The sequence below is a fragment of the Mus pahari genome, chromosome X, assembly GCF_900095145.1.
Source record: "Mus pahari chromosome X, PAHARI_EIJ_v1.1, whole genome shotgun sequence".
Taxonomy (NCBI): Eukaryota; Metazoa; Chordata; class Mammalia; order Rodentia; family Muridae; genus Mus; species Mus pahari.
The window spans coordinates 39,157,453-39,169,662 of NC_034613.1; the positions used below are offsets into that span (position 1 = coordinate 39,157,453).

A 12,210-nucleotide genomic window follows, 5' to 3' on the forward strand; every position below is an offset into this window, starting at 1 on the left:
ACAAGTTGTGGGAATTTAGTCTATCTTTCCATGTGGGGTCCTGGGATTGAACTTGGATCTTCAGGTTTGATGGTAGGCACCTTTACCTATTGAGCTATCTATCTGACCCAACATTCTTTTATGACTGACTAATAATGTGTCCTGTGTGTGTGTGTGTGTGTGTGTGTGCGCGCGCGCGCGTTCCTGTGCTTGAGCCATTTTTATCTGTTCATTCATGCATAGCCATTTGCACTGTGTCCATCTTTTTAGCTTTTCCGCAGTGCAGCTTTGGTCATGCATGCTCAAATGCTCGTTTTGTCAGTCCCGGTTCATTTGTATGTGGAACAAGAATGTTTATGCTTACAGTAGTTTCTCACACAAAGGATAAAATCTTGGAAGTTTGCTGGGGATGGAGGCAGAATCTAAGAAAATGAAGGCCACTCATTTTGATGGTAGTCCTATCTGAGGAGTATGCATTATTGCTATACCATCAGGTGACCCCGCCCATGTGTTTGCCACTCACGGGCCTGTTCCAACTTTAGCATCTTTGCTCATGCCAGCTAACTTTGGGCTATCTCAAAAAGGCAAGTTCACCTGTCCACAACAAAGCTTTGCAGGCAGTGGAGAGAATTACAGGAATGTGCAGTGGGCTCTGAAGGCAATTCCTAGTGGGGCCACAGGAATGTGATGAACTTGACCTGCTCCAGTGGAATCCTTGTGTGACTGTGGGTAGGGGGGCAGGGGCAGCAGAGTACATATGTTTTGGCCTGCTGCTTAAGCCCTTTGCTGTCTCACTTCTGTGATTCTGTCCTTTCCCCCTCTTCCTCCTCTTCCCTCTTCCCTAGTATGTTTATTAAGCTCTTCTTAGGAACCAGACACCGGAGTTCCGGCAAAGGCGAGACAGTAGTTAACAAAAAGTAGACCCCATTCCTTCCTTTTGCAGAAAGAAGGGCCTCCTTCCTTTATTTTCTATGATACAAAGCATAAGACTAGACTCAGAGTAGACTAGACACCACTCAACAGATGCTTCTGGAAGGAAGTCCTTGTGATTTAGGCAGTACAGTGTACTGAAGACGGTGGAGGCTGTCAGCAGGGCCTCCAGTTTTATGTGGGGTGTACAGAGATCTAACCTCCACAACTTAAGGTACCTCACTCTGCTGTTACTTTCAAAGCTGTTCCCTGGTGCCTTCCCAGTGGGAGCCTCAGCTCTTCATGTCTTAGAAGATGGCTAAGAAGGGAGTGGCTTTGGAAGCGTACATTAACAGACAGTTCTTGCTGCTGGATTGGTCCAGAAGGGGCAACTGGGTGACCATGGTACTTTCAGTGGAGGAAGCAAGCTGCACTCCTTGGGGGAACTAACTCCTAATGGAATTCTGGGACTGGCTTTGCAGGTGGCCACCCTCACCTCCTTGTGTTCTTTGGGTTCTCTTCTTTCCTGTTGCCTAGGTATTACTTCAGAGCTGGTGGCAATCCCCTGTCACTCAGCCAGCTATTAATTGTACAATTGGGCACACTGGCAACTTCGTAGCCTTGCACTCACAGGCGGCACAGGGCTTCATCAGGAAAGCCTGCTTTGTATCTGGGTGGGAAGAAGAGGTAAGCCTATCCACTGACAGGGAGGCAGAGGGTGACCTGAGGCCTGTCTTTAGAGCTACCCAATGAAAGGTAGGTTGTAAACACCTTTCATTGTGGGAGTAGATACACAGAAGAACTTAGCCACTTGAGACAGCTGTGTGATGGAGTGTTGTCGAGTCAGTGTTGTACTACAGTCACCACTATCTGCTTTCAGAAAACCCCAGATCTATTCTTAGTCACTGCCCTCCCCCACCCCCAACACTGCTATCCTCAGTTTGCTTTCTTGCTTTCTGACTTATTGACTTGGCCTAGTCTGGAGATTTCATTGAGATGGATATATATATATATATATATATATCTCCATCCTTTGTAACTAATTCTTAGTAGCATCATGTATTTCCAGTATGTGACATATTGTCACTCTTTTTTGATTAATTTTTGTATTCGCTTTACATCACAATATAAGCCCCCCCCCAGTACCCCCTACTCTTTTCTTTATATGGCACTTTGTACCTGGCTTCTTTCAGCTACCATTCATGTTGTTCCTTTTTATGGTTTAGTAATATTCTTCTGTGTGGACATTACCTCATTCTGTCTGTCCATTCATCCCTTGATGGACATTTGGGCTGTTTCTGACTTTTGACCATTGTGAATGGAGCCACGTCAGTTCATGTGTACAAAATTTTGTTTGAACACTTGTCTTCAGTTCTTTTTTAAAAAACTAATTTATTGTGTGAGTGCATGTGTGTTTGTGTGTGTCACCCTTACAGACCACATCATGCGGGTAGCAGCCACTGGGCACACTTTGGGGCGGTAGGTCCTCTCAGAGCACCTTGTTTTCTATTTTTGGTGTGATGTGCTCCAGCGTAGTTGAGCTTTTAGTTCACTCTCCTGTTTCTCCTTCAAGTCTTGCTGGTGACTATAAATACTTCCTACCATACCCAGCTTTTTCCATGCCTCCAAGGATCAAACTGGTCCCAGCTTGTGCAGCGGACACTATTACCTGCTGAGCACTGCCTCTTGAGCTCTTTTGGGTAGAAGCAAAGGGGTTTCTGTTTTTTTGGTTATGTTTTGTTGAGACAGGGTTTCTTCTAGTGGCCCAGGCTGACCTCAGAGTCAGTTTTCTTCCCTTAGCCTTCTGAGGAGTAAGGGGAGTGTGTGTGTGTGTGTGTGCGTGCGCGCAACTCCATGCTATTATTTATGTATTTTTGAGCTATAAATAAACTTAGACTCTTGCATGTGCTAAGCATGCATTCTACCACTGAGCTACCCCCACAGCTACTTACCTTTCTTTAAAGAAGCTAGATCATGACTGGATGCACATTACTATTGTGATAGGCATAGGATTCTGCTTGTAGAGGAATTCCCTGTGCCCTTTGAAGCTGAGGCCCCCAAGCAACACCCCTTCAGTCTGATGTGTAAGAGAGAAGAGGCCCAGTGGGGATTGGAGGCTGTACATGTGTCACAGCATCCTCCAGCCAACTGTTGACATAGAGGAATGCAGAGGCAGTGCTGCCAGATCTTCGAATTTTTATCTTTTTTATATATAAAATGTTGGAAATCTATTTTTTTAATTTAAACCCCCATTTTAAAATACTAATACTAGAGGGTAATTTTTTCCTTTTATTAAAAACTAGGTCATACATCAGTGAGGCTACATGGGGCTTCTGCTTGCTTGCAATCTGTTGTGTCTCTTTCCTGTCACCCCTGGTCCCTCTTGTAGCCTTGCCCACTTCCCTTCCCCCAACCCCATATAGCTAATCCTCGAGAACTCCTCTGTGTCTCACACCTACCTCTGTTCTCTCATCAGATCACCTCTTGGATCTTCAGGGCAGGGCAGAGGGTGATCCCCGTGCATCCTGGGATTTTTACAGCAGTTCTGTGTTGGGTAAGTTCAAAGTGGGAAGAAGCCGGGAGGGCTGGATATGGCTCAGTGTGGCTGAGAGGTAGGAGCCCGGCTCTGGAGGCAGCCTTTCCTCACCTGCTAGTAGCTTTACAGGTCCTTTCAGCCCTTCCCCCTCAGGCTCAGTAGTCACTAGTCTGAAGCCTGAGAAGCCACAAGGATTTGCATAATGTCATCCTCTCCTGCCTTGTCCCTTTCCCCACCCAGGGTGCTTTGTAAATCCTAATGTTACCTCACATCCTAGTGTCAGCCCCTTAGCTGGCAGCTTTCATTTTCTGCCACTGTCTCTGTGACATAGCCCTCATTCATTTGTTTTATTTTCTTCTTGGGGCTTGGTTTGGTTTTCTTGCTTGCTGATCTGTTTTTTGGGTTTTTTGTTTGTTTGTTAGGTTGGTTGGTTTTGTTTTGTTTTGTTTTTTGAGACAGGGTGTCACTCTGTAACTCTGGCTGGCCTGAAACTCACAAAGATCCTTCTGCCTCTGCCTCCCAAGAACAGGGATTAAAGGTGTGGGCCAACAATGAGCTGCTGGGCTTAGCTCTTAGTTTTTGAGATTGCTGCTGTCCTGGGCCCTTAACCCTCTGTCGCAGGCACTGTGTAGCAGGAAGCTCAGCACACCTGTGTCTACGATCATCCAGCCTTTGTCTAGTGAGCTGGGGGCCAAAGAGTAAGAGCAGAAGGCTGCCTGGCGTGGTGGCGCACGCCTTTAATCCCAGCACAGGCAGAGGCAGGCGGATTTCTGAGTTCCAGGCCAGCCTGGTCTACAAAGTGAGTTCCAGGACAGCCAGGGCTATACAGAGAAACACTGTTTCGAAAAACCACAAAAAGAAAAAAAAGAGAGAGAGAGCAGAAGGCTGAGATGAAATACTGCGGGCCGCACCCAGACAATTGGGTGGAGTCGGTGGACCTCGGGATCAGGCAGTGAGGTGGATGGAGGAACCTCTAGCCAGAGGACAGGTGGACTAGCCCTTAACAGCTGCTAGTGTCTAACGTCTTTATCTGAAACAGCTGGGCAGTTTGCTTTTACCAACCAGAGGGTGGAGAAGGATAATGGCCTTCTGGTCACAACATAGTTCCTTCTAAGACTAGAACTTTTCCTGTGCTCTCTCCAGAATAGAGTCCATAGTCAATCCAGCCAGGGGCCTGTGGCCCCGTATTTATCTCCTAAGCGGTCCCTTCATACTCCTTTATGGAGCCTTTCCTTTCCTTTGGTTTTGTGCGTGTAGCTGATGCCCTCTGTTCTCATCTTCCAGAGAAAAAAGATGGGTTTGCCTGTGACCTCCTCCATAATCCTCCGGGGAGTGCTGAGCAAGGAGATGTTTCAGAACAGGATGACTTCATGTTTGAACTCTCAGACAAGCCTCTTCTCCCTTGTTACAACCTCCAGGTGTCAGTGTCCCGTGGGTAAGTGTCTGGGAAGTCTACGGGGACTGTGTGACAGTGTCCTGGCAACCTGTGGCCTGCTTAGGGAAGGAGGAGCTCTTCAGAAGGAGGCAGAGGCTGGCTGGGGAATGAGTGCTGGAGCAGAGGAAAGACACCCCGTTCCTCCAGTCCAGATGGAATGGAATTTACGTCCAAACTCAAGCTTCACAGACCTCCAGAGCTACACCTTGGCTATCAACTTGATGCATTTCCAGGCCCCCAAATCTGAAGAATTTTGTGCACTCTTGTGTGTGTGTGGAGGCGGTAATCTGGGAAATATCTGGGATGATGAACTATTAGAATCTCTGGAACATTTTTGTGGTTTCTGGGGACAGTTACACAGAATACTTGCAATTGAAATTCTTGGAAAAGCCAAGACATATGGTTACCATAGCTTTGGATCCACTAGAATTCTTAAACAATCCACAGCACAGGGCTCCCACAGCCTGTGATCAGTAAGGTGATCAGTTCTCCTGGCCCAGATGACTCTGCCTGCTACATGGGAACACCTTTTTTTGGAGACTAGAGTATACCTCACACCTGGTAGCAGACTGAGCCCAACACTCTTTGCGGAGGGCAGTTCAATCAGCCTTCAGGACCATGGTTTGTGATTGCTTTTCCAATGCATCATATGGAAGTGTTAGGCAGATGGATAAAAAAAAAACGCTACATCCGAACGCTGGAGAGATGGCTCAGTGACTTAGAGCACATGGAAAGGGCCCAGGTTTGATTCCCAGCACCTACATGGCAACTCAGAACCATATATAACTCCACTTCCAAGGGATCTGATGCCCTCTTTTGGTCTCTACAGACACTAATCACATGTGTGGTACATACACATACATATATGAGGAAAACCCTCATATAAAATGAATATATCTTTTTTTAATGCAGGATCAGTTAAATATAATTTTTTAATATAGGATCACTCACCTTTTTGTTCTTAGCCTCCTTGTTCTGGGCAGAAGCTGATCCCAGGGGGTGAGGCCGGGCCTCTGGGATATAGTATTGCAGTTAATTATTTCCTCCAAAGGATTCAGCACCTCCTTCTCTGAAACAGGATCCTGGGCCACAGGCAGTAAACGGACCAGAGTAGTTTTCTCTAGGTGCAGACAGCACATGGACAACCCGTTAAGCCAGGCGCATGGACCTCTGAGCCATGTATGTGCCTGCTGCCTACAGAGGCCAGATGAGGGCGTTGGATTTACTAGAACTGGAGCTGCAGACGTCATGAGCTGAGCCACTACCTAAGTGCTGGGAATTGAACTCAGGTCCCCTGAAAGAGCAAACAGTACTCTTAACCATGGAGCCATCTCTCCAGCCCCTTTATCCTCATTCTATGAAAGAGTTGGTCCAAGTATATGGTGTTGATTGTCACGTTCTCTTAGCTGAGAACGCTTCATTCCCTAATTTTATGATGTGACAGACTTTGCCGTGGAAGAAGTGCTGAATTTTAGGGAAAAGGACCGAGTCTAGATGAAGGTATTTTGTTTTGTTGATACAGGATCTATATGTAACCCTGGCTAGCCTAGAATTCACTAGGTAGACGAGACTGACCTCAATCCACCTGCCTCTGCCTTCCAATTTATGTAATTAAAGACTTGAGCCACCAGGCCCAACTTGATAGGTGTTTTAGATACCATATGGAATGACTGATTCCATAAACATGTTTTATGCCGTGGGTCAATCAAACCTTGTGATCCATAGTACAGACAACTCTGGCCTTCAAGAAAGCACAGCTAAGTGTAGTATACAGATAAGTATGCAATGAACTTTAATAAAAGACCAAATGTTCTAAGCAGATTTATTACTATAAAAAGAATGGCAAGTGAAAAAGAAAAAGCTCACTTCCTCCTGAGCTCTGGTGCTTGGCACCAGAGAAGACCAGAGTTTATGTTGACTTTGTAGCCTTTTGGAAATGGGCTGAGTGTCATGAGACCGTAGAAGATGTACTGAATACTCAATTACTTTGGAGTGTTGTAGGTTTAAAATGGCATCTGAGCTGGGCTAAAAGAAGGAGAGGCATGGGGAAGGCATGAGCATTACAACAGACAAACCCAAGTCGTTCAGAAAGCAAAAGCCAGATGTTGTGACACATGCCCAGCACTTGGAGACAGAGGCAGATGGATCTCTGTGAGTTTGAGCCCAGCCTGGTCTACAGAGTGAATCACCAGTTAGCTAAGGTTATATATCGAGATCCTTTGTCACAAAAGGGGGGGGGGTGCTGGAGAGATGGCTCAGAGGTTAAGAGCGCTGGTCTCTAGGATCTGTGTTCAATTTCTGGCACCTATTATGGTAGCCCATAATTGTCTGTAACACCAGTTACTGGAGATCCAACATTCATGCAGGCACCAGGTGTGTACAAGAAGCATACAGATACATCGGGCAAAGTATCTATACACATAAAATTTGTAAAAAATAAGCATTTCTGGTAGGACAGGAACACAGTACAGGCGAGTAGATGTGGGAGCTGGAGACTGAGTGGAAGAAATTGAATTGGGATCATCTTTTGAAGATCTAGATTAATATTACACTAAAAACCTGCTGTGTGACCTGGAACTTACTCTATAGACCAGACTGGACTCGGATTCACAGAGATCTGTCTGCCTCTGCTTCCCAAGGGCTGGGATTGAAGGCAGGTGCCTCCATGCCTGGCTTTTATTTTATTTTTAATTATGCATAGATGTGTGAATTTGCATGTGCGTATATAGACATGGGTGTGGGTACCCAAGGAGATCTGGAGCTGGGGTCCCAGCAATGAGGCAGCCAACGTGGGTACTGACTATTGAATCTGAGCACTAGAAGGTCAGTATATGCTCCTGGTTGTTGAGCCCCAAGTTGGTATGCTTGCTGGAACTACGAGAGAGTCATCATAAGCTATTCAGTGGGGCTGGAGAGATGGCTCAGTGGTTAAGAGCACTGACTTCTCTTCTGAAGGTCCAGAGTTCAAATCCCAGCAACCACATGGCTTACAACTATCTGTAACAAGATCTGACATTCCTCTTCCAGCGTGTCTGAAGACAGCTACAGTGTACTTATATATAATAAATAAATCTTAAAAAAATAAGCTATTCAGTGAGGGGGGAGATGAAGGGTCATATTTCCTTTTAAGAAAAGAGGGCCCAAGGGACTGAGAAACCTGGTATGTCTCACTTTCTGTTCAGTACCTTTTGTCTTAAACCTATATACTTAAGCCTGTATTAAAATAGCTTTATTAGGTTGGTCCCCCATTAAGAAAAAGAATTCAACAGAGACAGCAAGTGTAAGGCTGGTGTATTGTAACCCAGACTAGAAGTGGTAAAGGCTGCAGATGAGAAGTGGAGTGCCTCAGAGGAAGAACTGTAAAGTGGGAGGGGAGACTGCCGCACTTCCTCCTGGTTTGAGTTCCTGCAAGTGCTTGGCTGGTAGGCAGCAGCCTCTGCAGCGCCCCTCCCAGCTGTCCCTAGGCTGCCGCCCAGTCTCAGATGTGCTCCACAAGGGCAGACTGGCTGGAATGTGAGCCCTGGGCCTGCAGAAACGTTGGTGCTGCCGCTGCTGGAGGAAAAAAAAAGTTGTCTAATACATTCCAGAGCCAAAGAGAAATGCCTTTTGGATTACCCACAGTTTAGGCCTTTCTCCACAGCTCCACATCCATCAGGGAAGATCTAGAACAAGAGAGCAGGAGTCAGGTCAGGAGAGGGAAGTCAGGCAGGGTTGCCTGGAGTGGGGTTCAGGAAGACGTGGCTCCAGCAGAGAGTAAATGCCAGGCCATGGGGTAGCAGGCGAAGCCTAGTTTGCCCCTGGCTTGCCCTCTGGCTGGCCTGTGGGGTGAGTACTCCCTGATGTTCAGCTAGAAGCTGGGGCAGATATTGTGTATCCCAGTCTCAGTCCAGAGACTCTGTGCTTCCCTGAGAGGTAGCAGTTAAGTCTCACTAGGAAGTATGGGTGTGGGGATGGACTGGGGGGGGGGTCAGCTCCACTCTTCCTCCTGAGCCTGCTTCCCTAACTCTTTCTTTGCCTTTCCAGACCCTGCAACTGGTTCCTCTTCAGCGATGTCCTGAAGAGACTGAAACTCTCCTCAAGAATCTTTCAGGCTCGCTTCCCACACCTTGAAATCACCACCCTGCCCAAGGCTGAGTTCTACCGGCAGGTGGCCTCAAGTCAGCTGCTGACCCCTGCTGAGAGGCCTGGCAGCTTGGAGGACAGATCTCCCCCAGGTTCTTCTGAGACTGTGGAGCTGGTGCAGTATGAGCCAGAGCTGCTGCGGCTCCTAGGGTCTGAGGTGGAATACCAGTCTTGGAGCAGTTGACGGAAACAGCCCCTCCTCCCCGGTCTTCTTTCTCCTTCGAGTTCACCCTTCCCTCCACCGCTCATGTCTCCCCCACCGAGCACCAGACTGCAGAAAGAGGCAATAATACGGACCAACAAGAAGCCGCCTTATCAATGCCAGCATTAGTGACTGGATTCCTTTCTTTTTTGGGGGGGGAGGGGTGTTACAGTTAATTCTCATCTCCCTGTTGTTGTGGTTGGTGATGGGGTGGAAAGTTGAACTCCACTTCTGAAGACAAGAGGTCTGGAGATGGTGGGAGGTGGCACCAGGGTCCCTTGGACTGGCTTCTATGCTTATGACCAAGACCAAACATGGGCCTGGGTGGCTGTGGCCTGTCCTAAGGAGAAATGAGAAAACCCCAAATCTCTTGAGTGCCCCCTTTTGTCTCCCTGTGCTCTTCTGTCTTCCATAGTATTTATTTTATTAGTATTTAATTTGTATTGTTTCCTTGGTTTCTGAGAAGTCTGCATCACTGTGACGATTGAGACAACTTGTTGTATTGAGGGACTTTCTTTACTCCCCTCCCTTTACTTTCTGCATAAGCTCTGGGGATGCTTCCTCCCTCTGAGAAAAGGGTTCCCAGGTTGTCTTTCTCCATCTGGGGAGGGAGCAGGGTGAGGAAGGATAGGGGGACATCATCATATAACTAAACAACCTGGCTGCTGCTGGCCTAGAGCTGGGGGGCTGGGGGCAAATCCCTGGCCTTTGGTGCTCCCCCACCCCCTGCCAGTTTCACCCCACCCTTTGTAGCAGCTCTTCCATCTTGAGATTGGTGTTTACTAGGGAGCAGGGTTCCTGAGTTACTCCAATAAAGGCAGGTTGAGATGGGCCTGAGGCAAGGGTGCTCCTCACACTGCATCTTTGGCCCTGCACCCTTCCCCTACTTGCCTCACCTTACCTACCCTGGGCTCCCCATCTTGAAATATTGAGCCTTTGCCTTGCCACCCCTCCTACAGCCTTACAGCATCCTCTACTCTCTCCTCCACCTGCCCCCACTCTCCTTTGGAATCTGTAAAAGGCCTGGAACTGACTAGGCGAGGGCAAGGGGCCAGTCTCTAACCTGGCTCTGCATCAACTCGGGGACTGAGTGAGTGGCTCCTAGGCCTTCAGATGCCTGGTTAGATCTGGTACCAGAGGGAGGGAGGAGGAGCTTGGGTTGTTTCCCTGGCCCCACCCCTCCATGGCATTGTCTCCCCCCCCACACACACACACACTTCTTATTTTTCTACCAATTGCTATTTTTCCGAACAATCCTTGTAGAGAGTATGTACCATCCAAAGGCAGGAGGGCCTTGCTGTGGTTGGCTCTGGATGGAGATGGTACAGTTTTATTGTACAGGTGCTAAACAACAACAAAGAAGAAAATGGAAAAAAAGACAAAAAAAAAAAAAAAAGAAAAAAAAAAGCCAGTTTGGGGATGGGACAATCTGTCCTCTGGGGGCTCCTGACCCATTTAGGAGTGTTATTTCTTTTAAATGTGTGTGTGTTTTGTTCCCAGAGGAATTTCTGAGTCCCCTTCTGTAGGACAGCCCCATCATCCTACCCAATTGGTTTTGAACAACTGTTTGACCTTTTTAACAGCAACAAAATTATATATATAGATATACATATATATATATATATATATATATAAAAAGTTGAGGGGGTTGGATTTCAAATTTGTTTTGTTGGAAATTATGATACTGTGTGGTTTGTTTTCTGGTTTTTTGGTTTGCTTTTGTTTTGTTTTGTTTTTCTTTTCTGGTTTGCATTTCGGTGTGTATTCTGGCTGCCCTTTATGTTTCGTTTTAAGCAACTGGCTGTGGAGTCAAAAACACTTGCATACTGAAAATCCTGTGTCAGGGCCTTTGTCTCCTGCCCTCACTTTTCCCATTTGTAGCTTTTGGGGGAGTTAAGTGGTCCCTAGAGACACAGCGGGGGTGGGGGGAGCAAGTCAAATTAGAGCTTTGGTCTGGGTGGGGCTCTGGAAAGGGGCAATGTTCCAGGACCCCTGCCCACCTGAGGGGAAAATACTCCAACTTGGGGTTGCTTTGATTTGGAAATGTAGAAGGGGCATTCTGGAACTGGAGTAATAGGAGTAGAGAAAGGACCCTTTGGCTGCTGGGTGTTATGATTCCCCCAATTCAGTCAGAAATCTGCTGATTCCTCCTTGGGCTGATACTACCCACCTGGCTATACTGTGGAATTCCCCACCTGCCCCTAGTTTTACAATCACTCTTTAAGATAAACTGTGGCAGAAGGTCTCTGCAGGCCCCAGAATGTGTCTGCCACTGTTTGAGAGGAGACTTTGTGAAGCTCTGTATCTTTGGGCCTCTTACTGTGGCTTGAGTGAGTAGGCCAGGAGAATGTGTCTGGCTTTTTAGAGTCTGGACTGAACTTCAGCTGCTCTACTTCCCCATCCTTCAGAAACTCGCTTCCACTTGAGTTTGCCCAGGTACGGAAACATCATCCTTGTAGAGAGGTACAGCACTAATCTGCCTTCCTTCTGGTCTCCTCCCCACTTCCTGATTACAAGGTCATCCCAAACACCCCATAGCGGTTCTACTTTCAGGTCTATCCTCTAGGGGAAACCTGCAGTCAGAAGGCAAGCATCCATGGTGACACATACCTGTAGTCCCGAGCACGTGGGGGAAGGGAGGCAGAATGGTTCCTGTGAACGCTAGGTCAGCCAGGGTTATATGGCAAGACCCAGCGCCCAAACAAGCAAGGTGTGACAACGCTTTTCTACAGGTCTACTTCTCTGAAGAACAGAGGCAGGGTGGGTTGAGGTCAGCTCAGGCTACAGGTGAGACCATGTTTCAAAAGAACAAAAAGGAAATGCGGTTCAGAAGTCAGACACGGTCAGGAGGTTACAGAAACCGTGTCGCAATTTAACAGTATTCAGATAGGCCCCAAATACCAATACCGTGAGAGCTCAAAGGGCTGGGCAAGGGCACCTGGATGCTTGGAACAGATGGCACGGGAGAGGTGGTGAACGGTGCATGCTTAAATATAAATAGATGCCAGGGAATGGTGTTTGGAATGA

At 47.4% G+C, this 12,210-nt stretch overlaps 1 protein-coding gene across 1 annotated transcript in view; it reads left to right on the plus strand.

The window, feature by feature from the left end:
• Bcorl1 (BCL6 corepressor like 1) overlaps positions 1–10,781 on the plus strand; it is a 63,484-nt gene extending 52,703 nt beyond the window's left edge. The window contains exons 13-15 of the mRNA XM_029534223.1: positions 3,365–3,442; positions 4,709–4,859; positions 8,883–10,781. Coding sequence (XP_029390083.1) covers positions 3,365–3,442; positions 4,709–4,859; positions 8,883–9,165 — 512 coding nt within the window. The 3' untranslated portion in view covers positions 9,166–10,781. The remainder of the gene's footprint in view (positions 1–3,364; positions 3,443–4,708; positions 4,860–8,882) is intronic.
• The last annotated feature ends 1,429 nt before the right edge of the window (positions 10,782–12,210 follow it).